Raw genomic sequence first — 27,343 nt, 5'->3', positions numbered from 1 at the left:
CAAGACTCCTCGGAAAGAGGAGACGGAGGCGGCTCTCCTGGGGGCACCACCGACGGGTCCCCTGCCGCCTCCAGCTGCCCCGTTTCCTCTGGAGGAAGGGGGTCAAGACCTCGGGCTGCGCAGCCTGTGCCCCACAGCGGCCTCTGCTCTGTCGCAAGTTCTGTTTGTGGGCCTGAGGGGCAGCCCCCCACCCCCTCTGGGCTGTGCCCAGCTGCCCTCTGCTGGCATGGCGATTGTGCCCCTCCAGGTCAAAAAGGAATGTTTTCCCCCCTCCCGGCGTCAGGTGGGCAGCGTTGCCACACGGGCAGCTATCGGGTGTGTGGCTGCGTGCAGGAACGGTGGAGTTGGGGGGGGGGCAAGAGGGTGGGGGTGGCTTTTGCTTAATGTTTTCTTTAGCCTGACCTCTTCCTGCCTTTGCAGCTCACCTGGATGGATTTTGGGCAGGCTGAACAGTCTGAGGAGGCCACCGTCTGGAAGGTGGGTGGCCCGACAGCCTCCCGGGGGGGGGGGGAGGAGAGGGGAGGGAAGGGGAGGGGCAGGCTGGTGTGCCAGGCTCCATGCCCATGGCTCTCGCTCTCTCTCTGCCCTAGGAGGTCCCGTCTGAGGAGGAGGAGGAGGAGGAGAGAACCCCTGAGGCCCAGTCGCTGGACGAAGGCCACTCCTGCCTGCTGCACGTGGGGTCCCCCGACACACAGTGAGTAGAAGGGGCCGTGGGGGCTCCGGGGGGCCGGGAAGGGGCCCCCACCCAGCCTCAGGGCTGACCCTTGGCTAAATGGATGTCTTGGGGAGCTCCCCAACTCCCCCACCCGTGTCTGTCCACTCAGTTTCCCCCAAAGGGGCCGTGTCTCTCTTCCACTGGCCAGTGTTCGTGGCCTGCCTTGGGGTCCTTCCAGCCCCTTCCACGGCTAAGCGTCACGTCGACGTGAGGCTCAGAGAGCTCCCAAGTCTACCTTGTTTCAGGGAGGGGGTGGAGTGGGTGGGAGGCGCCCCCTCCTCCCAGGCAGTGCAGAAAGTGGATCTGGTCAGCAGGAAGAGCGGATCTGGCCCCGGTTGGGGGGCTGACCTACTGCAGCAGTTCCATCCTTTTTTTCAAGGATGGGGAGTGGGGGCTCTTTTTGCAACATGAGATGTGGAGACCCTTTTATGGGTTTGTGGCTGATCTTCCACGAGCGGTGTGGGATGGACGGGCGCACGCTCTGGGGCGCCTGGGTACTGAGGCGCCAGGTGACACCCCCCCCACACACACATACTTTGCCCTTCATTTACCCAGGTCTTCCCTGCAAGAGGAAGGAGGCGCCGCCTGGGGGTCCAAGGTATGAAAGTACAGGGAGGGGCTGCTGTGAGGAGGTGCCCCCCCCCGGGCACTGCGGGGTTCAGAGGCAGGGCCTGCAGGGGTGGTGCCCAGTGCCCCTTCCCCCCTTTCCCCTCCTTCTGTCCCAGAGACTCTCCAGGCAGGAAGGATAAAAGGAGGTGGGGGGGCCCTCTCTCTCTGTTCCATCCACAGGCTCTCCCCCCCCCCCATTTTCAGTTTTTGACTTTCGTTCTGCTCCCGGCTTGTGGGTGGCGTAGAGGCTGGACAGAGTGTCCCCGGCTCTCTGGTGAGGCTGGCCTTGTTCCTCCTCACTTTTTGACCTGCGTTTTAGGGACGGGTGGGGGGGCGGGGGGGGCTGCTCTTTACACCTGCAGGGCCAGCTGACCCGTCCTGCCCCTTTTCCTCTGGCAGAGCTTCCTGGTGCGCTCCCTGGGCTGGGTGGAGGTGGCGGAGGAGGATCTGGCCCTGGGCCGGAGCAGCCTAGCGGTCAGCAACTGCATCCGGCAGCTCTCGGGCCACAACCGGGCCCCCCTGGGTGGCTCCTGGGGAGAGGTGAGTCGAGGTGGGGGTAGGCGAGTATAGGAAGGCCGGGGACCCCCAGCTGGGAAAAGGGGAGGAATGGGGGGCTGCCTCTGGGATGCTTCTAGGTACAGGAGCCCCCCCCCCGGGGTGGGAGAGGTGGGAGGTCTCGGCCTTTGGCTCTCCGCCGTGAGACCTCCAGGGACCCCCGGACAGAATGGGAGGTGGGCCCCGGAGAGTGCCAGAGGGAGCGTAGCCGGCCTGGGGTGGGGATGGGGGTGGGCGGGCTGATCCTGCTGCTCATCTATGGGACAACCCCCGCCCCCCCCCTCTTGACTCTGCCCTCCTCCGAACCCACAGGGCAAGCCCATGCTGCTGGTCCTAGAAAAGGAGGCTCTGACGCTGCTGGACCCGGAGGAGCGGACGGTGCTGCACAGCCAGCCGATCGGGGCCATCCGCGTCTGGGGCGTCGGGAGAGACACTGGGAGGTAGGCGGGGGGCGGGAGGGGGGGGTGTGACGGCGGGAAGAGGTTTTTGCTGCAGAATCCCATCAGACTACAGAGGATGGACCGGGAGCACCTCGTGCCTGCACGGAGGCGGTCGGCACTGGGGTGCTTTGGACGAGGCTGGGGCTGCAGCAGCCCCTCCTCCCGGCCCCATTGTCCTGACGCAGTGCCCGCACTTCCTGGATCTGTTTAGGGAGGGTCAGTCCCGGTCATTTGGTGGCCAGAGGACTGTCCTGGCTTGAGGACCTGGGCTGTCCCCACCTGTGTGGGTCCCACGGTGCCTCGGGACCTCCTTGGTCTCCCCCTGGGCCAGCTGTCTTGTGGTGGGGGACATATTTGAGACAAGGGAACGAGGGGTCCTCAGGGAAAAGAAGGCGAAACCTTTCTCTCAGGGAGGGCCTGTGGAACTCCCTGCCGAGGGAGGCCAGGTGGGCATCCTCACTGCTCTCCGCTCTGGCTGCAGGGTTGGGAGCAGGCGGGCATTGTGGGGCAGGGGCCCCTTGCGTGCGGATCCCCTGCTTCCTCGCAGGGTGTTTAATACAACTCTGTTTTAACCTTGGCATTTGCTGAGCCGGCCCTTGAGAGCTTACGTTTTGCTCGGTTTCTGGGGGTAATTATAAAAATTCACTTTGGGGTGAGTCTAGGGAGAAAGCAAAGTGGACCTTTGGGCCTGGCTTCCAGAAGAGGGGGTGGGTGGGAGTGTTGTGGGGGGAGCAGGGGAGAGGTTGTTATTGGTGGTGGTGGTCTGAGCCATTAAAATAGGGGTGGGGGATAAGAGGGAGTTGGGTGACTGGGGTGGGGGTCCAGGTGGGAATGAAGGGGCCTGGACTGCCCCCACCCCTCCGGTCCTGCTAACCTCTAGCACTTTCTCTTCTCTCTATGCTTCACTCTGGGATTCAGGGAGAGGTATGTCAGGGCCCCCCCCTGCAATTTTGACCCCCTCTTTCTTTTTCTGTTCAACCCCACCCCCCCCCCCCCCCGTTTCCATTGAAAAGCAGTTCCTAGCAAGGGACAGACCGATCGACAGACACCGTTTCTTGCATTTCTCTTTGGAAAGGATTGGAGGGGGGGCTGGAATCTTGCTCTGCTTGGGGGGGGCTTGTCTGACTCCCCCTCCACTCCACTGGGATCTCCTTGGGAATGGAAGAACACCCACCCACCACCACATTGCCAGCTGACCACCTTGCCTCCTCTCTTCCCCCCACCCCACCCCGTTTACAGGGACTTTGCTTACGTGGCACGTGACCAGGTGGCTCAGGTGCTGAAGTGCCACATCTTCCAGTGCGAAGCCCCCGCCAAGGACGTTGCCACCAGCCTTCACGAGGTCTGCTCCAAGGTGAGGCTGGACCGACCCACCCAGATGCCCACCTCCTTGCCTGAGAACAGAGGGCAGTGGCTTGCAGCCGCCGTGGGCATCGGGGCAGTTCCTGGAGCGTTGTGGCTCCGGCCCCTACCAAAGCGTACACAGCCCCCACCCCACCCACCCCACCCACTGGCTTTGGAAAGGTGCCCTCCCTTGGCCAAGGTGGACCCCGGGGCCCTTCAGCTGGTCTTCGGGATCCAGAAGGCTTGGGCAGGAAGATGCTCCCTGTGGATGCCAAGGCTCTCCTCTCCTCCGCCCACAGCACTCTGCTTTCATGTCAGCAAAGTGGACTTCTGGTCCTTTAGAAACTAAAAGGCTTCCTTCTGGCCAGTGGGGCTTCAGAGGCCTCTGCGCCCCCCACCCCCACCCCCAGCCGGCTGGCTGTATGAAGGAGGCAGAAGGTGGTGTGCAGAGTAGCTTTGGACACATCCCTCAGGTTAAGAGGGCTGCACCCTTTTCATGTGCTCAGAGGCACTCTTGTCCTTCAGAGGATTTACCTCCTGCTGCCCTTCTCCCCACGGCGTATTGGGTCTGAGGGCTCTGGGGCCTGCTTCTTCTGCTGCCTTGCGCACGAGGCACATGGGCAGCCCCCACAGCCCCCTCGCCTTCCCTGCCGTTCAGCCAAAGGAGGTGCTCCAGGGCCTTCGTGCCAGATGTGGGCATGGCACGGCCTGCCACACCAGTGCTTTGCCCCCTCCAGGCTCACCTCCCAGTCAGGTGTTGGTGGGTGGGTGGAAAGGGGACGTGCGCACATCCGGCTGTTCTCCGGGGGTGGGAGAAGGCCCTGTGGCCGGGTGGCTCCTGTCGGGAAACTCCCACCAGCCCTTCTCCTCCCTAGATCTTGACGGAGCGGCAGGGGCCTCGAGGCCCTCCCCATGGGATGATGCTGGACCACTCCAAGCTGGTGGAGATCCCTTTTCAAGGTATTGGGCCTGGGGAGGGGGCAGAGGGTGGCGCTTGCCTGCCATGGGGCTCTCCGGCGGGTCTGTGCTGGCGGTGGACCTCTGTGTCTGTGGCCAGTGCATCTCGGCCAGCGGTGGGCTTTCTGGCTGCCCCCAGCCGCCCTTTCCACACTGGAAGCCCCAGGTGGGCAGGTGGCCTAGTGGGCTCTCTGTCTCCCTTGCTGCGGGGAAGGGGGCCTTGAGATGCCTGCCTGCCTGCCTGCTTCACCCCCCCCCCGAGGGGCCTGGGCCAGCCCTGGGGACAGCGGGCGGGCACTCCTGCGCGGCTGCCCTTTTCAGCCCTGGCTCATGGCTCTTCCTGCTTCCTCCCCAGCTGTCGAGTTCCCGGCCCCCAAAAGCGAGTCAGTCCAGAGGTTCCAGGTGTACTACTTGGGCAGCGTTTCCGTGGCCAGACCTGTGGGTAAGAAAGAGGTGCCGGGGGGTTGGGGGAGAGGGGCTTCCTTTGGACGTTCCTGCACCACCTCAGGGGGCAATTGATCCACCAACCGGAGAGACTCGGAGGGATGGGCTGGAGACCGAGCCGCGTCTTCTCTCCATCGCTTAAGGGCCGTAGAAAGACCCTCGCCCCCTCCTTATGAGAAGCTGTCACTGGCTTCCCATCTTAAGATTTCTGAGCTTGTCCTTTCGGCCTGTGCGAAAAGCGGGTGCCCAAGGAGAGAGGGATCGTTTGGCCCCTTGCTTGTCTCCTCCCATGGAAGAGAAAGGCGAGCGAGGTGCACATCTCTCGGGACTTTCGGCTGGTGCCTTCTGCAGTGTGGCTTGGACTTCTGAGGGTTAAGAGTGCCTGATGGGTTGCTTGCATCTTTTTAAGGGATCTCCCCCCTCCCTACGTGCTCGCTGCCTGCCTGAGTGTGCAAAACAAGCGCAGGGGCTCTTGTTTTGCAAGGAGGCTGTTTGTGCAAATGATAGAAGGAAGCAGGGACTCTCATGGGGGGGTGGATGGGAGTGAGGTGCCTTGTGGAGGCCACCCTCGTCCATCTGTCCATCCATCCATCCATGGGAAATTGGAGTTCTGTGCAGGATCTTCCGGAGTGCCTTCTCTGCCTTCCCAGGGGAGGTGTTGCAACGTGACTCTGGGCGACCGCCCTCTCCCCTCCCCTCCCCTCCCCTCCCTCCCTCCCACCCCCTCCCTGCCAGCGGGCATTGGGCCTTGCTCTGACCTTCTCTGGGCAATTGGCTCCTCAGGCATGGAGGTCATCAATGCCGCCCTCGAACTGGCCCTGGCCACCGGCAGCAAGGACCAGTGGACGCCCACCCACTTCAGCGTGGCGCCTGCCACCCTCACCCTCACCCACCAGCAGGTGAGAGGGGCTCCGACCTCCCCACACAACAAGTGTGCCCCCCTCCCGGGCTCTTCGGGTGTGTGACAGGGAGAGGCAGGTCAGCGGCAGGGGGGGGCACGACAGAACCCCCTGCCAGAGACGGGTTCTCTTCAAAGGGCCCCCAAGAGCTTCTCTCCTTGTGGCAAGGCGGGGGGGGGGGCAGATGGGGAGGAATCCTGGTGTGTGTGTGTGTGTGTGTGTGCCTACACACCCGTGTGACCCCCCCCCTCCTCTTCCCACAGACGGAAGCCGTGCTGTGCGAATGCCGGGTGCGCTTCCTGTCCTTCATGGGGATCGGGAGGGACGTCCACTCCTTCGCCTTCATCATGGCTGCCGCCCCCGGCCATTTCCGCTGCCACATGGTCTGGTGTGAGCCCAACGCCGCTGGGCTGAGCGAGGCTGTCCAGGCCGCCTGCATGGTGAGCCGCCTCTGCCTTTAGGGAGGACCAGCCCCGGGGGGGGGGGGGGAGGGAGGCACAAGGAGGTGCGAAGCGATGGGTCTCCAGTGCCAGGGGAGGGGGGGGGCGCAGCCTCCGTGGCCAGTGGCCGTTTGTTTGGCTGGAGCTCAGCGCCCTTCCTGCCTTCTCTGTACGGCAAGGAGCCCATCCTGCGGACCTGGGACTAGCACCGGCTGTCAGCTTGCATTGGGGTGGGGGCGGGGAGGGGCGAGGCTTCCCCACCCCTTGGCCTCAGTTTGCAAGGGGGCAAGTCCCTGTTTGGGCTTGGTGGGAAGGGTGGAAGCCCCTCCCAATCCAAGGCAGATGCCTGAGAGAGAGAGAGAGAGAGCGTGCGTGTCTTGCTTTGCCCTGTAAGGGGCCACGTGCGCGCACGCAGCTGCACTCTCTTCTCTGCTGAAGGCATTTCGTGGCATCTCCTTGTGCTTCCTGTGGCATTCCACGTGGGCCACAGCACTTGCTGAGGAGCTGGGCAATGGCAAGGCTGAAAGGGAGGAGGGGCCAGGAGACTGCTGGGGGGGGAATGTGTGGGGGGGGGGCGGCCACCATCACCCCCAGGCCCACCGACCCTTCTTCTCTCCAGCTCCGCTACCAGAAATGTTTGGACGCACGGCCTCAGACCACCAGCTCCTGCCTCCCAGCGCCGCCCGCCGACTCTGTGGCCCGCCGCGTGGGCTCCACGGTCCGGAAGGGGGTCCAGACCCTGCTGGGGACCCTCAAGCCCAAGCGCCAGGGAGCTCAGACACCGTGAATCCCCCCTACCCATAGAGAACCGGAAGTCCACGCAGACCCCCCCCCCGACTGTGGCTCCCCCTAGCCTGCCCGACATCCGCCTCAGAGCTCTTCCCTTCTCTTCTGGGTGCATGTTCCACAGGAAGGCGAGTGTGCGAGGTGCGTATTTATGAGGAATGTGTGTGTCGGTGTGCGTGCGTGTGTATGCGTCCCAGAGAATTGTCCGTGTTGCCTCTTCGGAGTGGTTTGGGGCGTTCATATCCCAGGAGGCCCCCTTTTCCTGTGCGGGGGGCTCTTGAGCCATGCTGCTGCTTCTCACCGACTGATGGGGGGCAGCCGTGGGTAAGGCAGATGCCCTGGGGGGGGGAGGGGAATGCCACAGTTCCCTGGTTTTATGAGGGCTGCCAGACCCTTATGTGTGGGGGTGGGTGAGTGGGTTCAACTAGCCCACAGCCCCCCCCCCCGAGACTGAGGCCCTTGTGGGTGGGAGGGGGAGCTACTGCTACTGCCCCCCCCAGCTGTAACAAGAGAGCTCTCTGTGTTGTACTAAAATCATTAATAAACTCCGTTCCCATGACTCCGTGGCATCCTTCTTGGAGGGAGGGGGGGAGCCGACTGGTGGGGCCACTGGCCGGGGCGGCCCATGTCTTCCCTCTCTGAGTGAAAACGGAGGGTGCAGCTGCTGCGGGGGGGGGGGGAGGCTTGGGGATGTGTATGGCTATGAGTGAAATGGGACCCCCAGCACCTCCTCCCGGCAAACAGGCCAGACCCCCTTAGCCAGGGTGGGGCCGGCGCCTCACTCAGCCTCTGGCCATTCGTCTTGGACGAGGGAATGGGGTGGGAGGGGGGGCGCACTTTACGCAACCCCCAACCAGCTCCGATAACCCCCTGCCTTGGGCTGTGAGGAGGGCTCAAGCCTGCCGCTTGGGCCATTGAAGTGGGGGGGGGGAGAAAGCCTCCTCTGTCCCTCCCCAACCATTCACACACACACACACACATGGAGCCGTTCAGAAAAAAGAGGGGGAGACGGCCGTCCTCGGAGGCAGAAGCAGAAGGCCTTTATTGCTGGTGCAAGAGACTGGCTCAGTGCAGGGGCAAGGACTCTGACACACACACACACCCCCGCAAAGACCAAAGAAGGGCCAGGGTGGCCGCAGTAGGAGGGGTGGGTCAGTTGGCAGTGGTGGGGGTAGGGAGCCCACAAGTACATTTTAAGACTCTTGTGGCAGGTCTGAGCCCAAGGGGATTGACTGAGGGCCCTTACCTGGCTGAAAGGAGGCCGACTGACCGCAGCCCTAAGAGGCACGGGGGGGGGGATGAAGGAAGTATGTGCGCCACCCCTCGGCCCACATGCCCCATACCAGTGGCCTGGCAGTGCCTCCCTTGTCAGGCCTTTTGGTTGAGTCTAGGAAGCTGGGGAGAATTCTAGAAATAGAACTCGTGGGGCAAAGGGTCTCCGTGTGTCTGGGTGTGTCTTTTCTTGCTTCAGAGCCACCACGGCGGCCCCCCCCACCCCTGGCAGCCCTGCTGCTCTTGGTCCAGTCCAGGTGCTCCTTTGTGCCCCCCCCCAAGCAGGAAGGGCAAAGGAAAGAGGGCGCCTCCCGGACATGCCCCCCTCCTGCCTCCATGGAGGGGAAGGCAATGTGGATCGTTCCCCATCATCCCCACCGTGCCCTCTGGCAACAGCCTTTGGCATGGGGGGGTGGGGTGAGGTGGGGGGGGGCAAGCCTCCTCAACCACAGCAAACCACAAAGTGCACCGAGCATGAAGGTCCGTGAACGAATCGCTGCGCCCCTTCCGCAGGGCTGCTTCTTGGGGCAGGGCGGGGGGGCAGGCGTTGGGGGGCTAGCAGAAACGTTGCCGCCTCCACCAGCCCTGGATTTCGAAGAAGGAGAACCTGGAGGCCAAGGGCTGGCAGAGCTTCGGGTCATCAGCCCGAGCGGTGCGGAGGGCGCAGAGCAACGCCGCCTTGCAGACGTCCTGGCAGGGCTCGCGGGGCGGGTGGCCCTTGTAGAGCAGGTACCAGAAGCGCTGGAAGAGGGGCTCCTCCACCTGGAAACGCTGGAGCAGCCGGTCCCAGTCGGCTGGGAAGGCTGTGGCGAAGCCATAGGTCTCCCGGGCCCCGTAGAGGCGTTGCCACTGCGGTGTCGCCCCGGGCGCATTGGCCAGCGTCAAGTTCAGAATGAATGTCTCGTGATCCAGCACCATGTAGGAGCTTCCTGGGTAGACTCCGTCCACAAGATAGATCCGGTAGCCTGGAAGGGAAAGCCGGGAGGCCACCGCCGCGGTCAGGAGCTGCTCGCGCCTGGTCCTGCCAGGAAGACAAGGGAGGGTCCACCCTGGCACCCCCACCCCACCCCAGTGCACGCCACGGTGTCCAAGAGGGAAGAGCAGGACCCGCTGGGCCTGGGGGGGGGGCCCTCTGGACCCCCAGGGTTTTACCATCCATGAGCAGCACAGCGACTCACCCGGGTTGAGGCTGATGAACGTGGTGACGCTGGGGGCCACGAAAGCCACCCCCAAGGGCCGGGAGAGGGTCTCTTCATCATAGAACAGCTCAAACTCATCCACGTGGGTGTGCCCAAAAAACTGCCCAGCCACAGTGCCTTCGAACCTGCAGGGGCCAGGCAGAGGTTAGCGGGGGTGGGGTGGGGTGGGGTGGGGTGGAGAGGTGTCTCCGGTGGCGGATGCTGCCCCCAAGCTTTCCCCTCAGCCTGGGAAACTCAGGCAGGGTGAGCAGAGACCCTCGCCTGCGCCTAGAGAGCCACGGTGCCACAGGAGGGGAAGAGGAGGGGAGGAGAGGGCGACGGACCCTGTCCTCGAGCAGGGGTGGGTGCAGGGAAGTGGCTGTAAGGTTGTGGGGGGGGGGGAGAGGAAGGAGGCACCCAGAAACACCTGCAGAGCAGAGGGGGCGTGTTGGACCCTCACGGCCTCACCTGAAGGGGGGGGAGCTTGGTGTCTGCAAAGGATCTGCTCTCAGGGGCTCCACTCCTGGCTCAGAGGTGAAAGGTGGGGTGGGAGGGAGGCGCCCCTCCCTAAGGAAAAGGGCCCTCATTGACTTCTGAGAGCATTTCCACCCACCCTGTGCCCAACAGCCTGCGGGTCCTCTCCCTGACGCAGACCGGCGGCCCCACGAGCGAGCGGGGTGCGTGGGCTGCAAGATCGGCCACCCAGCCCGTCGGGAGGAACCCGTTTTCTCCCCATGCCTTCCTGGCATGCGCCTTGCGCCTGGGGTGGGTCAGGTTCAGGGCTGCAGAGCACTTTGACCCCCTGATCCCACCTCGCCCGGTGCCGCTTCCACACTGTCCCGAAGAAAGGGAAAGTTTGAGGACAAAGACTGAGGATTACTTACCCCACCACCACCGAAAAAGGACCGCCAATCCTTCTGCTCTATTGCCAAAAGCCAACCCACATCCCCCCCACCAATAAAACAGACCAAAGTGCCTACCCTGATGCAACCCTCTTCCCAACCCCCCCCGGACCCTGGGTCAGCCAGAGGGAGCCACCCTTGGCCCCCTCCTTGGGACAAGTGGAGGGCAATTCAGGCGGACTCCCTCTGTTGCCCCCCTCCCCCCCCCGCATGTGGTGGCACTGTTCTTTGGGGGTGGGGCAGTGCCTACCTTCTCCTGCCCAAGACAACAGCATGACCAGGTAGAGCGATGGGAAGGGGGAGGGTAGAGTTGCTCACCTGTTGATGATGCGGTAGTAGTTCCAGCCCCAGGAGCGCATGCAGTGGGAGGGGGGGGATGTGGCCAATGATGTGCACCTATTGGGAAGAAGACCAGAGGGAGGGCTGAGGCTGGCGCTGGTGGAGCCGATGGACCCGAGCCCGTCCCGTCCAGAACGGAGGCCCTTGGAGGCTGGATGAAGGCGGGGGGTGGGTGGGTTGCAGGGGGGGGAAAGGAATGGATGCAGCAGGCAAGACTGGCACACAGCTGCCTGCCATGTGGCCGGGTGGTTGTGAGACAGACAGAAGCACCCTGACTTCCTTGGGGGTGGGGGTGGGGGCCTGCCCCTCAGCACTGCCCTGCAGCCACCGTCCCTGCTTGCCCTCCCCCATGCCCCTCACCTTCTCCCCGCTCTCTTCCGCCCTCTGCAGGACGCCCACCAGCCAATGCAGCTGCCCCGCTGGGTCCGTGGCATTGATGAGGAGCCAGAAATTGGCCTCTGAGCAGAAGTTCATGTTGAGGGAGACGAGGCGGAGGCCGGGTCGGGCCCGGAGGGTGTAGAAGCCGCCCACCCTGTGGAAGGAAGGAAGGAAGGAATTAAGAGGCGCCGTTTTGGCACAAGGGAGCCCCAGCCCCCGCCCCCACCCCGCTCTCCCCCCCCCACCTCCGTGAACCTTCCCACCTGCGGCAGGAAGAGCGGCCCAGAGAGGAAGCCCTTGTTCCCCCTCCCTCCTCCCTGGCTGGAAGCTCCAGAGCAGACGGCCCCCCCCCACCCCGGGCTCCCTCCCTCCTGCACCGCACAGACCTTCCTGTCCCTCCATCATCCCCGTCATCCTCGTAGCCACCGGCTCCCGAGGTGGTCCATCCTGCTCTTGAGCATCACGAGAGGGAGCCACCGCCCGCCCCGCCTTCCATCATTTGACATCCCTCCCCCCTCCTTCCCCCCCCCCGCCCGTGGCTGCTCTGGTTCCTGCTGCGGAGCGCCAATCGCCCCCCCCCCACCCAGTCCAGGCCCACGACCCATGTGACCCCCCCCCCTTCTGCCAACTACCTCAGGGTCTCCAGCGCTTCAGGGGGGCAGCCAGGGCTCCCACGCCTCGGCCATGGCGTGGTACAGCCAGGCGGAGGACTGGTTGCCGGGCACGAAGGGGGGCGGGGAAGGCGTTGACGGGCACCGACTCGTGGTTCCCCACCGCCGGGTAGACGGGCAGCGGGCCCAGGTACTTCTGGATGAGGCCCGAGATGGTCCGGAGGGCCTGCAGCTGGTCGGGCCCGGCTCTGCTCCCAGACGTTGTGGGCCGGGATGTCCCCCGTCCAGTAGGCCAGGTCGAAGGGCCCCGTGGCGGCCAGGTGCCGCAGCAGGTGCTCCAGCGTCTGGAGCGGGAGGTCGCAGTTGCTGTAGGAGCCCCAGTAGCCGGCCCCCTCGGCTCCCCGCGGCCGGCCCCCCCGGCAGCAGAGCGGGTCCTTGCAGGCCGGGTCGCTGCCGGGCAGGTAGTCCCGGTCCCAGTGCAGGTCGGTGAGGAAGAGCACCCGGGCGGTGGGGGCCCCGGGCGGCGGCGGGGGCCGGGGGCCGCACGGGGGGCTTGGGCGTCCCCCGGGAGCGTCACGTTCCAGTCCGAGTAGATGTCCCCAGTGGCCGCAGCGCTGGCCCACCAGCAGGCCGCAGATCTCGGCCGGGCGCAGGACGGAGCGGACCCAGGCGGTGACCACGTCGCGCCCGAAGAGCCGGACGATCTCCTCGCACACCTCCGGCCGCGCCAGGTGCAGCCGCACGCAGACGGTGGCGGCCAGGCGCTGCAGGTGCTCCACGCTGGTCTCCAGCTGCAACGCACCGACAGGGGGGGGGGGAGAGGAGGAGGAGGGCATCACAAGACTCGGAAATCCGACCCCGACCCCCACCCCCCCCGACCCCCCACCCCCGTTGCCAGGACTAAGGGGTGCTGCTGCTGGTGGTGGTGGAGGTCAGTCTCAGGGTCCCGCTTCCACACGCGCCGCCGGGGCTGCTTCCCGGTCAGCGGGTGGGCAGGGCAGGGCAGGGCGTCGTCCTTCGGGCTGAACGCCAGGAGGTCACCGGGAGAAGCTGGGGGAGGGGGAGGGGGAGGGCCCCGCCCCCCGCCCCCTTGGCCCCGCCCCCTTGGCCCCGCCCCTCCCCCGTCATCGGCTCGCCCCCTCCCCTCCCGCCCGCCCCCCCAGGACCCCCAGGCTCAGGGCCAGGACTGCCCGGGGAGCCGCCCCCGCCCTCCCGCCGAGCAGGACGCGCTGCCGGGCGCCCGCCCCTCCAGACCCAGCCCGCGGCCGGAGCCGGATGTGGGGGGGGGCGGTCACGTGACTCCTGTCAACGGGGCTGCCCTCGCCTTTTCTCCTCTCTGTTTTGGTCCTGCAGCAGCAGCAGCACCCTAAGCTAGAGCACGAGTTCCATCATCCCCAGCCAGCCCTGGGTAAACTGCCCAGGGGATGGGGCTAGTAGTCCCCACACATCCGGAGGGCGGCTGCCCCACTCACTGGAAAGAGGGGCCTCCCACACCTTCTTGCCGGCTGCTGTGGATTACAGGCGCCACAAGGACAGAGAAGACCGCGTGTGTGTGTGTGTGTGTGTGTGTGTGCGTGTGCGTGTGCGTGTGCGTGTGTGTGTGTGTGTGTGTGTGTGAGAGAGAGAGAGAGAGAGAGAGAGAGACTTGGTCCTTGTGGAAGCCAGCCCCATTTAGGGAGGGCACAGATGCGCCCCCTCCCTCCCTCCCTCCCTCTCCCTCCCCCCCCTTCCCTGCCCCTTTCCCTCGAAAGCGAGGCTCCGAGGGACCAAGCCCTCCGGACCAGCTGCTCCGGACACCGCCTGGACCCCTCGGGAGGAGCCCGGGCTCCCAGGAGCGGCTTCTGACCAGAGAGGGCAGAATCGGAGCCTGGCCTTTGCCGGACGTCCTTGTCCTCTGTGTGTGTGTGTGTGTATGTGTGTGTTTGTTGAGAATGGGATTCAAGGAAGAGGGCAAAAGGAGCCTTTGCTTCCAGAGCTCACATGACTTTGGCGGCAGCGGCGGGGGGGGGGGGCAGCGATTGCAGGGTGTGGGGGGGGGGAAAGCACCCTCACGCTATCATCCCAGGGGGAGGCGTCTTTAGGCGCCACCGATGTCAGGCCCCTGACAGTTTTGGGATCTCTCCTTCGGCTGCCGACCTTTAGGTTCCCCAAAGTTTAAGGCCGGGCCGGGCCCTGTTCCCTTCTCTGGAGGGGGCATGCCAACGGGGGGGGGGGGCAGGGCCGAAGCTACCGACTCCCACTGGGATTACTGGGGAGAGGGGGTGCCAGCAGGCCGTGGAGCCCCCCCCCTCGGCAGGCTTCTCTCTCTACCTGACCCTCATTCCAACACAGAGCGGCCTCAAAGAGGAGGCTGCTCCCCAGCCTTGCGGGGGGGGGGGAAAGGAACCGTGCTGGGGGGGGCAGCTGCAGGGCCAGAGTGGGCAGCGGGGAGCAGATGCTGCTCCAGGCGAGGAGGGAGAATCCCGCCATGAGCAAAGCGTCAGGCTTGCTTGGGGAACCCTGCCCCGGGCGGGGGATGACACTCCCCCCCGCCCAGCAAGGCTGGGGACCCCCACACACACATAATCAGCAATAGTGTGCGTGTGTGTGGGGGGGGGGTACGATACACGAGATTAAAAGCGCAGGCAGACCTCTTCCCTGGCCAGGCCAGCCCAGCCCAGCCCAGCTGGGGCCTGGGGAGGCCTCCCAGAGCAGAAGGAGCAAGCAAAGCAAACACTCCCAAAGCCACCAGCGGAGGGGGGGGGGGAAGGCCTGCCTGCAGCCCCCACCCCCCACCCACTGACCCACCCACCGGTCAGGGCAATGCGGGGAGGGGTGTTTACTGCCAACTGAAGAGGGTTCGCCCATGCCACACTGCCGGGCAGCCCCGTCGAGACTGCATGGCTCCTGGGAGGGTGGGGTGGGGGTGGGGGTGGGGGGTGACGGGGGGCGACTGCCCCTGTGCCTCCCCAGCGCGCTCCCCCACAGCGCGAGTTCTTGCCGAGGGCGGTATATCCGCAGAATTGCAATTGGGGGGGGGGACTTGGGGAGCTCAGTCAGTCGCCCGCGGGCCTCCTGCTGTGCATTTCACGGGGGGGGGGGGAAGAGGAGAGAATGTAAGTCCGGTCCCACAACTCTCAAGGCTACGTACGCTCCCCCTGCCGGCCCAATGCGGGCGCGTGATGGTGGGGCGGCGGTGGAACTGGTGCCCTGTTGCTGGCCCAATTCGGGACCTCCCCTCCCCCACCCCCTCACGCGGTTGCTGGGCAGCTGTGGGCCTCGGGGCTGAGAGGGTGCGAAGGGGAGGGTCAGGGCAGACCCCTGCCCCGTCGCCCGCCCCCCCGTAAACTGGGCAAGAAGGCGGAAGCCGCCCCCCGAGAGGGGAAACACACCGAGGAGAGGTGGGGGGGGAGGCGAGGGGGGCGGTGGTCGCGTCCCGAGGGGCCCCGGCGAGCTACCCACAGCCAGCGGAGGAGCGGAGGGGACGGGACGGGACGGGACTCTCGGCCGGCCGCCGGCTCCGCCCGACCGGGCGCTGCTGGAGCGGGGCGGGGGGCGGCCGGCCGGCCGAGGGCTCCCTCCCTCCTTCCCTCCCTCCCTCCCTCCGGCCGGGCGTCCCTCCTCCCCGCGCCCTCGGGGTTCTCCGGGCGGGGCGGTGCAAGGAGCCCCCCCGGAAGGCTCACCTGCGCGCTGGCGTCGATGGCGGCGAAGAGGACCCGGCAGGCCGGGCAGCTCAGGTTCCTCCAGCCGAAGCGGGCGCCGGCCACGGGCAGCCGCGTCTCCAGGTCGTCCGGCCCGGTCGCTCCGGCCCCGGCCCCGGCCAGCCACGCCAGAGACGCCGCCGTCGCCGGCAGCAGCAGCGGCAGCAGCAGCACCAGAGCCCGGGGGAGCCCCCCGCCATCGCCGCCGCCGCCCCCGCCGCCGCCGCCGCTCCTGGCCCGCATGATCCGACGCTGCGGGGCTCCTGCCTGCCTCCTTCCCTCCGGCCCTCGCTCGCTCGCTCGATGGCTCCCGGTGGCGGCGCTGGCTCTGGCTCGGCCGGGCTGTCAGGCCGGCGCCGGAGGGAGGAGCGCCGCGTCCCGGGAGGAGGGAGGGAGGGAGGGAGGCAGGGAGGGAGGCAGGGCGCTCCGGCACGCCCGCTTCCAAGATGGCCGGCCCGGCCTCGGAGGTCCTTGCGCCGGCCCGCCAGTGGGGGTGGGGGGGTGGGATGGGTGCGCCCCCGCCCCTCCCCGCCTGTCCCGATGTCTCTGTTACCGGCACAGAAACGGGAGAGGGCGAGGGAAGCGGTCCCTTCCGAAAGACCCTCGGGGAAATGACAAACCAAGACTCGGGAGGCGGAAAAAAGCAGAGGATCCGGGACGGAGGAAGAGGAGCGAGGCGAAAGGGGAGGGGTGCGTGTGTGTGTGTGCGTGTGTGTAGGGGAGCTGTGTGTGTGGGGGGGGGGTCCCTTCCCTTGGCAGAAGCCTCCTGGGACGGACCGTGCGCTCTCAGAAAACCCGTCCAAGTCGGTCGGAACGGGGTAGCGGGAGAGCGGTTTCGGCTACAAGGACAGCGACTGGATCCGTCGAAATCCTAACCAGAATATGCGAACAAATGCGGAAGACACCACCACGGCCCACACCCCGGAAGCGTTGGATGATGAAAAACCCCAGGCCCCAAGAAAGGAGACTCCAAGCGGTTGCCCAGCTAGGGGACCATGGCATGGGTTTCCCGGGGAAGCAACGTGATGCCTGTTGCAACCAAGAGTTTTACCCTGAATGGAGGCTGGATTCCAAAAAAAGAGGAAAAGGCACTCGAGAGCATATCGCAAGTATATGATGGCTACTGGAGGGCACCCAAAAATTTCGGAAGAAGGTCCGCAGGCGTTCGGGCTTCAGAGTCTTTACCTATGTGGGTCGTGAGAAGCTAGGTGTCGTTATGAAAGGAACGGGTAAGCCTCCTGATGCCTAACCTGCATCGTGATCAAGAAAGTACAGTTGGGACAGAATACAGAGAGACAGAATAGTTTCCTAAAGGTAAAGGTGTCAGACAAGGGTGCACTTTATCCCTTTATCTGTTCAGTCTGTATGCAGAACATATCATGCAGAAAGCTGGACTAGATTCAGATGAAGGAGGAATGAAAATTGGTGGAAGAGATAATTTAAGATATGCAGATAACACCATCTTAATGGCAGAAAGCAGCAGTGCCTTGAAACTTCTGATGAAAATGAAAGTGCCAAAACAGGCCTGCAGGTGAACATGAAGAAGAGGAAAACCATGACTACAGAAGAACTGCACAACTTTAGTGTTGACAATTTATTGTTTTATTTCTAAGTTTGTATCCTGCTCCCATTAGTGTTGCAGCACAACTCTGGGTGGGTAATGAATTTATTTATTTATTTATTTATTTATTTATTTATTTATTTATTTATTTATTTATTTATATACCATCCATCTAGCAAATTGCTTCTCTGGGCCGTGTACAACAAAAATAAACATACATTATACAATTAATATAAACATTAGACTATCCCATGCATAAATAGCAACCCAAGATGCTGGCAAAACAATCTGAAAACCTATTACTGTATTACAGTGTTCCTCTCCTACTTCCTCCAGTGTCCCAGCTACTTATGGGGAGCCCCCCTTAAAAGCTTCTCTGAACAGATCTGCTTTTAGGAGCTTTTTAAATAATCCGAAGGGAAGGCGCCTGCCATACGTAGCTGCTGCGGGGCAGAGTGTTCCATAGAGAAGGCACCGCACACTGCTGAGAAAGCCAGGTATCTGGTTAAGGAAGAAATTGAAAGAGTGAGAGAGCTTGTGTACCTGGGTTGAATCGTTGAGCCAAAGGGAGTTTGCAGCCAAGAAATCAGAAGAAGGCTTTAGACTCGGGAGGGCAGCAATGAAAGAACTAGAAAAGACCCATCAAATGTAAAGAAGTGTCACTGGAGACCAAGGCCAAGCTCATCCACACTCTTGTGTTCCTGATTATTATGTATGGCTGTGACAGCCGGACAGTTAAGGGGTGACATGGAATAAATGGATCAACTTGAAATACGGTGCTGGAGGAGAGATTTCAGCATCTCCTGGATTGCCAGAAAGAGGAAATAAGTGAGTCCTAGATCAAATCAAGCCTGAGCCATCTCTGGGGGCAAAAGCATTGCAGCTGAGGCCGTCACGCTTTGGGCACATCACCAGGAGATTAGGGTTAGGGTGATCCTGTTACTTAAAGGCCTCTGAAAGGTCCTTAAAGCACCCTGCTCAGGGCTTGGAAAAACCACAGCCCCCATGTCTATTTTCCCTCTTTTTCCTAGCACAATTGTCTTTTCCATCTTGTCTTCTTCTTCGCTGGCCAGGTTTCACATCCATGCATAGCGATTGCGGGTACTGTGGAATGGATGATTTTCAGCCTGGTCTCCAGGTTGAATTCGATCTGCCAAGCAAGGAGTCCCTTGCCCACAAACCCAGGCCTGCTTCGAGATGGATCCCAAGTCCCACACCCCTCGGCTTCTCAGGTCTTTGACCAGCATCCCTCGGCTTGCACAGGAAATTAATGCAACGGCTGCGTAAGAACTGCCTTCCTTCCTGGGCTCCTGGAGCACCGTGGCAACTGGGCAGTGGAGAGGTGGGGTTGCTGGAAGGCCAAAGCAAGGAGTCGTTCTGCTCTTCACATCCTGAAAGCCTTGACTGGCCACAGGCCAGCGGAAATGCTGCTCATGTTCAGCAGTCCTGGGAGGAGGTGTAAGGGCCCAACTCAGTGATACAGCCCACTTTGGGGGAGGACTTCTACAACACCTCCTCCCCCCCTCCCCCGCAACCTACGTGTGAGCATATGGGTGGCTTAGAAGAGGTTTATACGTTATTGGTGAGAAAGGCCAGATAAACATGAATCTAATGGTTGTTGTGGGTTTTTTGGGCTCTTTGGCCGTCTTCTGAAGGTTGTCCTTCCTAACATTTCACCAGTCTCTGTGGCCATGGGCATCTTCAGAGGACTCTGGAGTGCTGTCCTCTGAAGATGCCGGCCACAGAGACTGGTGAAACGTTAGGAAGAACAACTTTCAGAACGCGGCCAAAGAGCCCGAAAAACCCACAACAACCATTAGATCCCGGCCGTGAAAGCCTTCGCGAATAAATGAATCTGTCATAGAAATCCCCCCCCCCCCGTGGATCACAAACAAGAGCCAGAAAGGCCCTAGTCATGATTTTGGTGTTCTTAATGTTCAGCTGCACTCTTGCTCTGGCACTTTCCCTTTCCTCAGAAGTCACTTCAAGTCATTGCGGCTTTCTGCCATTAAGATGGTGTCATCTGCATAGATTGTTGATGTATGTTTCACCAGTTTTCACTCCTCCTTCAACCGAATCTAATCCAGCTTTCCATATCAAAGGTTCTGCAGGTGTAAAGAACAGATAGAGAGATTAAACAGTCATCTTTGCCTGTGGGAAACCATTCTGCTTATCTGTGTTCTGTTCTAACAGTAATTTCTCATGCATCAAGTTTCAACACAGTCTCCTGGAGACATCCAAGATTGAAGCATTGGTATCAGCTCGATTTGATCCTCACTAGACACTCTAGTCTTCCTAGTATTATGATCACACACAGTTACCAGAGTGCTGATTGCGATACTGATCATTCCCTGGTGTATATTTATTTATTTATTTATTTAATTTATATGCCGCCCACACTACCCAAAGGTCTCTGGGCGGCTTACAGCATTTAAAATACAATAAAGATATGTACAATTAAAATACAATTAATATATATATAAAATTGCCATCAGACCCACAGCTAATATTATTTCAGTTAAAAGCCTTCTGGAACAGGAAGGTTTTGACCTGGCGCCGAAATGTCATCAATGTCGGCGCCAGACGAATCTCAGTCGGGAGGGCATTCCATAGTCTGGGGGTAGCTGCCAAAAAGGCCCTTTGTCTACAAGCCATCCCTCTTACCTCCTTGAGGGACGGCTCTTTCAAAAGGGCCCCCTGGCTAGATCTTAACTGCCGGGTAGGCTCGTATGGAAGGAGGCAGTCCTTCAGGTACCCAGGGCCCAAGCCGTTTAGGGCTTTATATGTCAAAACAAGCACTTTGAATTGGGCCCAGGCAGCAATGGGTAGCCAATGTAACTTAAACAGAATTGGCTTGATATGTTCCCTGGCGGCCACACCACTCACCAGCCGCGCCGCTCTATTCTGAACCAGTTGCAGTCGCCGGACCGTCTTCAAAGGCAGCCCCACGTAAAGCGCATTGCAGTAATCTATACAGGATGTTACCAGTGCATGTGTAACTGTCATGAGACTCCGCTCGTCCAGGTAGGGCCGTAGCTGGTATAGTTTCCGCAGCTGGAGGAAGGCGCCCCTGGCCACCGAGTCCACCTGGGCTTCCAGTGTTAGACTGGGGTCCAGGAGCACCCCCAAGCTGCGGACCCTGTCCCTTAGGGGGAGTGTAACCCCATTCAGGGCAGGGAGATGGCCCTCCAGCCTGTCCGGCGAAGCACCCACTAACAGCACTTCCGTCTTGTCTGGATTGAGTTTCAATTTATTGACCCTCATCCAATCCATTATCAGGTCCAGACACGAGTTCAGCATAGAAACCGCCTCACCTGGATTGGTGGAAAACGAGAGGTAGAGCTGAGTGTCGTCAGCATATTGCTGACTCCTCAGCCCAAACCTCCTGATGACCTCTCCCAGTGGTTTCATGTAGATGTTAAACAGCATGGGGGACAGTATCGAGCCCTGAGGAACCCCATGACATGAATGCCATGGGGCAGAGCAACTGTCCCCCAGCACCACCCTCTGGACACGGTCAGCCAGGAAGGAGCGGAACCACCGTAAAACAGTGCCCCCAACTCCCAACCCAGCCAGCCTATCCAGAAGGACACCATGGTCGATGGTGTCGAAAGCCGCTGAGAGGTCCAGGAGTATCAACAGGGTCACACTCCCCCTGTCTCTCTCCTGGCAAAGGTCATCATACAGGGCGACCAAGGCAGTCTCTGTACCAAAACCCGGCCTGAAACCCGATTGAAATGGATCCAGAAAATCCGTTTCATCCAGCAGCGCCTGGAGTTGCCCAGCCACAACCCGCTCCAACACTTTGCCTAAATAAGGGAGGTTCGCTACTGGTCGGTAGTTAGCCACCAGCCTTGGGTCCAGGTTTGGCTTTTTAAGGAGTGGTCGAATTACCGCCTCTTTCAAGGTGGTAGGGACCACTCCCTCTCTCAAAGAAGCGTTCACGGCCTCCTGGACCCAGGTGCGAACCCCCCTGGCTGATCTTCTAATTAGCCAGGATGGGCAAGGGTCGAGCGGAGTTGTGGTAGAACGGACAGATCCAAGCACCCTGTCCACATCCTCAGGTCTCAATAATTGAAACTCATCCATTAATACCTGACCAAAGCACGGTGCGCTGGACACATCCTCTGATTCTGCAGTAACTGTGGAGTCCAACCCACTGCGAATCTGAGCGATTTTTTCCTCAAAATGGATGGCAAACGCATCATAGTGAGCTGATGAGCAGTCCAGGACCTCCGCCGGATTTCCCGGTTGAAGAAGATCCTGGACCACCTGAAACAGTTCGGCTGGGCGACATTCTGAGGAAGCAATACGGCTGGAGAAATATTGCCGTTTCGCCAGCCGTATTGCCACGAAATAGGCCTGATAATGGGCTCTAAGTCGTGTTCGGTCGGACTCCCAGCGGGATTTCCTCCACCTGCGCTCCAGCCATCTCCCCTCTTGCTTCATCGCCCGCAGTTCAGAAGTATACCAAGGGGCTGTCTGGGCTCGGCAAGCAGGGAGAGGGCGCTTAGGCGCAATCGTGTCAACAGCCCGGGTCATCTCCTTACTCCATAGGGTGACCTGAGCTTCGACAGGAGCGCCGACCATATCAGACGGATAGTCCCCCAGAGCATTCAGGAATCCATCTGGATCCATTAGTCTCTGAGGGCGGATCATCTTAATAGATCCCCCACCCTTGCAGAGGGAAGAAGAAGCTAATAGACTAAACTTGACCAGGAAGTGGTCTGACCATGACAATGGGGTCACAACCAACCCCTCCACATCCAAACCACCATCTTCCAGTCCCGTTGAGAAAACCAGGTCCAAGGTATGGCCCTTCTCATGCGTTGGGCCGACGACACATTGAGACAGCCCCGTGGTTGTCATGGTGGCCATGAAGTTCTGAGCCGCCCCAGTCAAGGGAGCCTCGGCATGAATGTCCCCCAGCACCAACAGCCTGGGAGTCCTCAACACCAGGACCGAGACTACCTCCGTCAGCTCAGGCAGGGAGACTGTTGGTACGCAGCAGGGTGGGCGGTACACCAACAGAATCCCTAACCTGTCTCGCGAGCCCAATACACAATACAGGCCCTCGAGACCTCCTCTCAAAGGGATAGGAAGCCTGGTCAAGGAGATAGAACTCCTATAGACTATAGCAACTCCCCCTCCCCGACCCTCCGAGCGACCTTGGTGCTGGACTGAGTACCCAGGCGGACACAGCTGGGAGAGGGGAACACCACCCTCCTCTCCCACCCAGGTCTCAGTAATGCACGCAAGGTCAGCCCCCTCATCCAGAATTACATCATGGATGAGGGCAGTTTTATTTTGTACTGACCTGGCATTCATCAACAGCACCGTGTGGCCCGAGGGTTTGCTGATATGGTCGCCTGATACCATCTAGTTGAAGGTAGGACTAGAAGAGGGGATAGATGTAAGATATCTAACCTCTCTTCTCCTACGCGGGCATGTTCTACCCCCACCACCATTCCTTCCCCTACCCAGCACCACCTCAATGGCTGCCCCCTCCAACGCCCTCCCCCCTTCCTGTTCCATTAGATCCGCTGTGGGTCTCTTCTTAATTGATGGCAATTAATAACAATTTAAAAGCATTTAAAACATATATAAAATAAAACATTTCTAAAGCCCCTTCTCTCCCCCCCCAAGTCATGTGGCTCATGTTGAGATGAATGAGGCAGCCTGGAGCAGCAGGGCCTGGTCCTGCAGACACAGAGGGGGCCAAGCAGCTCTCCTGGGAAAGAGGGCTGGCATCCAGCAGGGGCCCAACCACAGTCCACTGCCTCTCACCCAGTGGCTGTGGCTGGCCGATGGTCCCTGTCTTCCTCTGCACGCTGGTCTGGTCAGGTCCCAAAGGCAGCTCCGGATAAAAGCTCTCTCCCTAGGCCAGGTGGCTGGTGTTGAAAGGGGGATGAGGCAGCCTGGAGCAGCAGGGCCTGGTCCTGCAGACACAGAGGGGGCTGAGCAGCTCTCCTGGGAAAGAGGGCTGGCATCCAGCAGGGGCTCAACCACAGTCCACTGCCTCTCACCCAGTGGCTGTAGCCAGCCGATGGTCCCTGGCTTCCTCTGCACGCTGGTCTAGTAGAGTAAAACTGCGAACAAAGAGATTGTATCACACGAAAAAGGAAGGAAGACGACATATTGACATCAGCAAGACTTGCGATCAAAGAAAAGTGGAAGAATTTGCCGAAGCACTTGAGGAAACCCTTCCAGGCCCAGGTGATGCAAATGCACCTGAATGATGGGAACATTTCAAGAACGCTGTTTATAACACCGCCTTGTCCACATTTGGCAAGAAGACCAAAAAAATGGCAGACTGGTCTGAAGCCCATTGAGGAAAAGAGGAGAGCTCTAACAGCATATAAAACCTGTCCTAGTGAGCAAAACTTGCAGGCTCTTTGAGTTGCTTGTAGCAAAGTCCAACAGGCTGCCAAGAGATGTTATAACGATTATTGGCTTTAGCTCTGCTCTCAGATACAGATAGCAGAGGAAACAGGTAACATCAAGGGAATGTATGATGGTATCAAGCAGGCCTTAGGTCCAATGCAGAAGAAATCTCCTCCCTTGAAATCTGCTACAAGTGTGATCATCCAGGACTGAGCACAGCAGATGGACTGCTGGGTGCAGCACTACTCTGAGCTATATTCCAGAGAGAATGTGGTAACCGAAGAGGCGTTAAATAACATCGAGTGCCTGCCTGTTTTGGAAGAGTTGGACAGCGAACCAACTTTAGTGGAAATAAAAGCGGCTTTGGACTCCCTCACCTCCGGCAAGGCACCTGGGAAGTATAACATACCTGTTGAAGTGCTGTAAAGAGACCATCACCACTGAGCTGTATGAAATCTTTTGTCTTTGTTGGAGGGAAGGTGGAGTACCACAGGACATGAAGGATGCAAACATCGTCACATAGTACAAGAACAAAGGAGACAGGGGCGACTGCAATAACTACCGTGGCATCTCTCTTCTTAGCATTGTAGGGAAGCTGCTTGCCCGTGTGGTGCTGAAGAGGCTCCAGGTGCTTGCAGACAGAGTCTGTCCAGAATCACAGTGTGGATTTCGAGCTAATAGATCCACCACTGACATGGTATTCTCCCTCCGACAGTTGCAGGAGAAATGCAGGGAACAACAACAGCCACTCTTAGTGGCCTTCATAGACCTTACAAAAGCATTTGACTTGGTTAGCAGGGATGCCCTTTTCAAAATACTTCCCAAGATTGGATGTCCACCTCGTCTCCTTAACATCATCAGGTCCTTTCATGAGGGAATGAAGGCCACCGTAGTTTTTGATGGCTCAACATCGGATCCCTTTGACATCCGAAGCAGAGTGAAACAGGGCTGTGTCCTCGTGCCAACCCTTTTGGGGATCTTTTTTGCTGTCATGCTGAAGCACGCCTTTGGAACTGCAGCCAAAGGTGTCTATCTCCAAACTAGATCAGACAGAAAGCTCTTTAATCTCTCTAGATAGAGAGCGAAGACCAAAGCCCAGCTGAAATGCATGCGGGACTTCCTCTTCACAGATGATGCAGCCGTTGTTGCCCACTCTGCAGAAGACCTCCAACAGCTTATGAATCATTTTAGTAAGGCCTGCCAAGATTTTGGACTAACAATCAGTCACCTCCCTCTTTTACCATCTCCACACAAGAATCGGAGGTTGTTCATGACTTTGTGTACCTTGGCTCAACCATCTCTGACACCCTCTCTCTAGATGTCGAGCTGGATAAGTGCATTGGCAAAGCAGCTACCATGTTCTCTAGACTCACAAAGAGAGTATGGCTCAATAAGAAGCTGCCAGCATATACCAAGATCCAGGTCTATAGATCCTGTGTCCTGAGCACACTCCTGTACTGCAGTGAGTCCTGGATCCTTTGTGCACGGCAGGAGAGGAAGCTGAACATGTTCCATATGTCTTGTCTCCGATGCATTTTTGGTATCACCTGGCAAGACAAAGTTCCAAATTAAATAGTCCTAGAACAAGCTGGAATTTTTAGCATGTATACATTACTGAGACAGCGCCGTCTATGTTGGCTTGGGCACGTCGTGAGAATGGCTGATGGTCGGATTCCAAAATATCTCCTGTTTGGAGAATTAGTGCATGGAAATTGCTGCAGAGGGAGGCCACAGCTGTGATACAAATATATCTGCAAGCGGGATCCGAAGGCCTTAGGAATGGACCTGAACAGATGGGAAACCTTGACCTCTGAGCGTTAAACCTGGAGGCAGGCGGTGTATCATGGCCTCTCCCAATTTGAAGAGACCCTTGTCCAGCAGGCTGAGGCCAAGAAGCCATCCCGAAACCAGCAAAATCAGGGAGCCAGACAGGGGACAGATTGTATTTGTCTTCAGGGTGGAAGGGATTGTCACTCTCGAATTGGCCTTCTCAGCCACATGAGACGCTGTTCCAAGTCCTCCGTACAGAGCACATGACCATCGTCTCTCGAGACTGAAGGATGCCTACACTATAATAAAGTTACGCATCAGGACGATGGAGTGCTGAGGCACACCCATTTCTTTCACAATGACCCATGGCTCCTCATGATCCAGTCGAAAGCTTGGCACTGACTGATTGATGACAGATGGAATAACAGCATCCACAACACGAATGGGGCTCCTCGTACCTGCTGCCAGGAGAAACACCCACTTCCTTCTGGAATGGGTGATCTGGTTTCGATCTGGATGTTGCTTTCAGCCTGGTTTCGGGTGACTGATGCTAGAACACGTCAGAGTTGCTCCCTGTGGCTTGTGGCTCTGATGAATCAGTGCTTCCCCTGCTTTAAGGCAGGGATTCCCAACCTTGGGCAATCCAGATGTTCTTGGACACAAATTCCCAGAAGCCTTCACCGCTAGCTGTGCTGCCCAGGGATTCTGGGAGTTGCTGTCCAAGAACACCAGGGTGACCCAAGGTTGGGAAGGGCGGCCACAGAGGAAGGGGTCCTTCCGGAAGGGCTCACGGCCGGTCGTGGCATGGAGGCCAGGTTACAATAGAGTTAGGCAGCTTCCATCTTTCTAAGGCGGCCAGTCTGAGCTGGAGTGCTGGTGGTACTGATGATGATGATGATGATGATGATGATGATGATGATGATGATGATGATGATGATGATGATGATGATGTGGGAGGCCATCTCCTTGCCTTGGAAATTTTCTCCCTCACCCACCCATTTAGCCTTTATATGGACCCATTGAGAAAAGATCTTTCTAGATTCTCCCATTCAATGTGGCAATTTTTGCCTTCCTGCCCAGCACTCTGCTTGCTCCTTTCTCTCCTGGCTGCCTCTGTCCCAGGGAAGGAGGGAGGAGCTGTTGACAGGCTGGCCTGGGGCCATCCATCCATGCAGGCAGGACTGGGCAAAGGGGGTGGGGGGCTTTAGTCAGGGAGGCTGGGGCTCAGCCAGGAAGGGAGGGAGGAAGAGAAAGGTGCTAGTGGATGGGGTGGATGGGGTGCTGGTCTGGACTAAGCCTTGGCCTGGAGCCCCCAGGTCCCCATAGTGACCAGAAATCCCTTGGGACAGTTGGCACCAGTGCGCCAGCTGTCCCCAGCAGTGGGAAGGGCACATCTGGCAAGGTGGCACCGGCCTCAGTTATGAACCACTCGAGTGACTGCCAGGCATGCCGTGCGCTCTCCGGAAGGCAGCCTTGGAGAAGTCAGCCCCCACCCCACCCCGTCCAGGCAGAAGGCAGGCAGACAAGAGTGCGCGCACACCCCCACCCCTGCTAGAAGACGCTCCCTTGTTTCCCCCTCGGACTTCGCCTGCCCATGGCAAGTCAGGCCCTTTGGGCTGCCCAGGGCTGTATTTCCTCCAGCAGAGGGGCAGATCCTGCCTGGTCTCTCTGGAGGGCTGGATTGCCTGGCCACCGCCTCTCACTGTGGCAATCAAGGGCCCTCACTGTGATGCCACCCGAAGCTCGATGATTCAGGACTGAAGGTCCTTTGCAATAAGCCATGTGTTTTCGTTTTGGGCCTTTGACTGCTGCTTTGTTTTGCATTTGCAACTGTGCCTAAGAGGTTTTTTTAAAAACAACAACAAACAAAAAGCGGAGAGGCATACAAGCCCTTCTCGGAAAGTGTTGATGGGCGGGTGGGGACTGTTACTCAACCCTTTCCTGTGGTGGATGAAGCAATTATTTCCTCGGAGGCAGTGAACCGAGTGTTACATACAGCACTGATGTTACCTGTCTGTCATGGGTTGGAGGGAAAGTTCCATCCTATGGGGAGTGGAAGGCGGGACATCAGGAGGAGGG

The 27,343-nt window shown here is 59.8% G+C and overlaps 2 protein-coding genes across 2 annotated transcripts in view; one reads left to right on the top strand and one right to left on the bottom strand.

Moving 5' to 3' along the window:
- Nucleotides 1–7,748, top strand: part of APBB1 (amyloid beta precursor protein binding family B member 1) — an 11,941-nt gene extending 4,193 nt beyond the window's left edge. Inside the window, exons 5-15 of the mRNA XM_072993317.2 lie at nt 421–477; nt 591–694; nt 1,271–1,313; nt 1,724–1,864; nt 2,192–2,319; nt 3,559–3,673; nt 4,539–4,623; nt 4,976–5,062; nt 5,848–5,963; nt 6,227–6,403; nt 7,023–7,748. Of these exons, the coding sequence (XP_072849418.2) occupies nt 421–477; nt 591–694; nt 1,271–1,313; nt 1,724–1,864; nt 2,192–2,319; nt 3,559–3,673; nt 4,539–4,623; nt 4,976–5,062; nt 5,848–5,963; nt 6,227–6,403; nt 7,023–7,190 (1,221 nt within the window). The 3' untranslated portion in view covers nt 7,191–7,748. The remainder of the gene's footprint in view (nt 1–420; nt 478–590; nt 695–1,270; nt 1,314–1,723; nt 1,865–2,191; nt 2,320–3,558; nt 3,674–4,538; nt 4,624–4,975; nt 5,063–5,847; nt 5,964–6,226; nt 6,404–7,022) is intronic.
- Nucleotides 7,749–8,207: 459 nt separating this feature from the next.
- On the bottom strand, nt 8,208–15,952 carry SMPD1 (sphingomyelin phosphodiesterase 1). The gene is given in 12 exon segments (XM_072993318.2): nt 8,208–9,426; nt 9,640–9,785; nt 10,860–10,915; nt 10,917–10,937; nt 11,241–11,412; nt 11,891–11,916; nt 11,918–11,995; nt 11,997–12,107; nt 12,109–12,432; nt 12,435–12,467; nt 12,469–12,660; nt 15,532–15,952. Coding segments are annotated over 12 exon segments (1,830 nt in total). The 5' UTR covers nt 15,793–15,952; the 3' UTR covers nt 8,208–9,016.
- Between the last annotated feature and the right edge of the window lie 11,391 nt (nt 15,953–27,343).

The sequence above is a fragment of the Pogona vitticeps genome, chromosome 3 (genome assembly GCF_051106095.1).
Source record: "Pogona vitticeps strain Pit_001003342236 chromosome 3, PviZW2.1, whole genome shotgun sequence".
NCBI lineage: Eukaryota > Metazoa > Chordata > Lepidosauria > Squamata > Agamidae > Pogona > Pogona vitticeps.
This window is presented reverse-complemented; position numbering and strand designations above follow the sequence as displayed.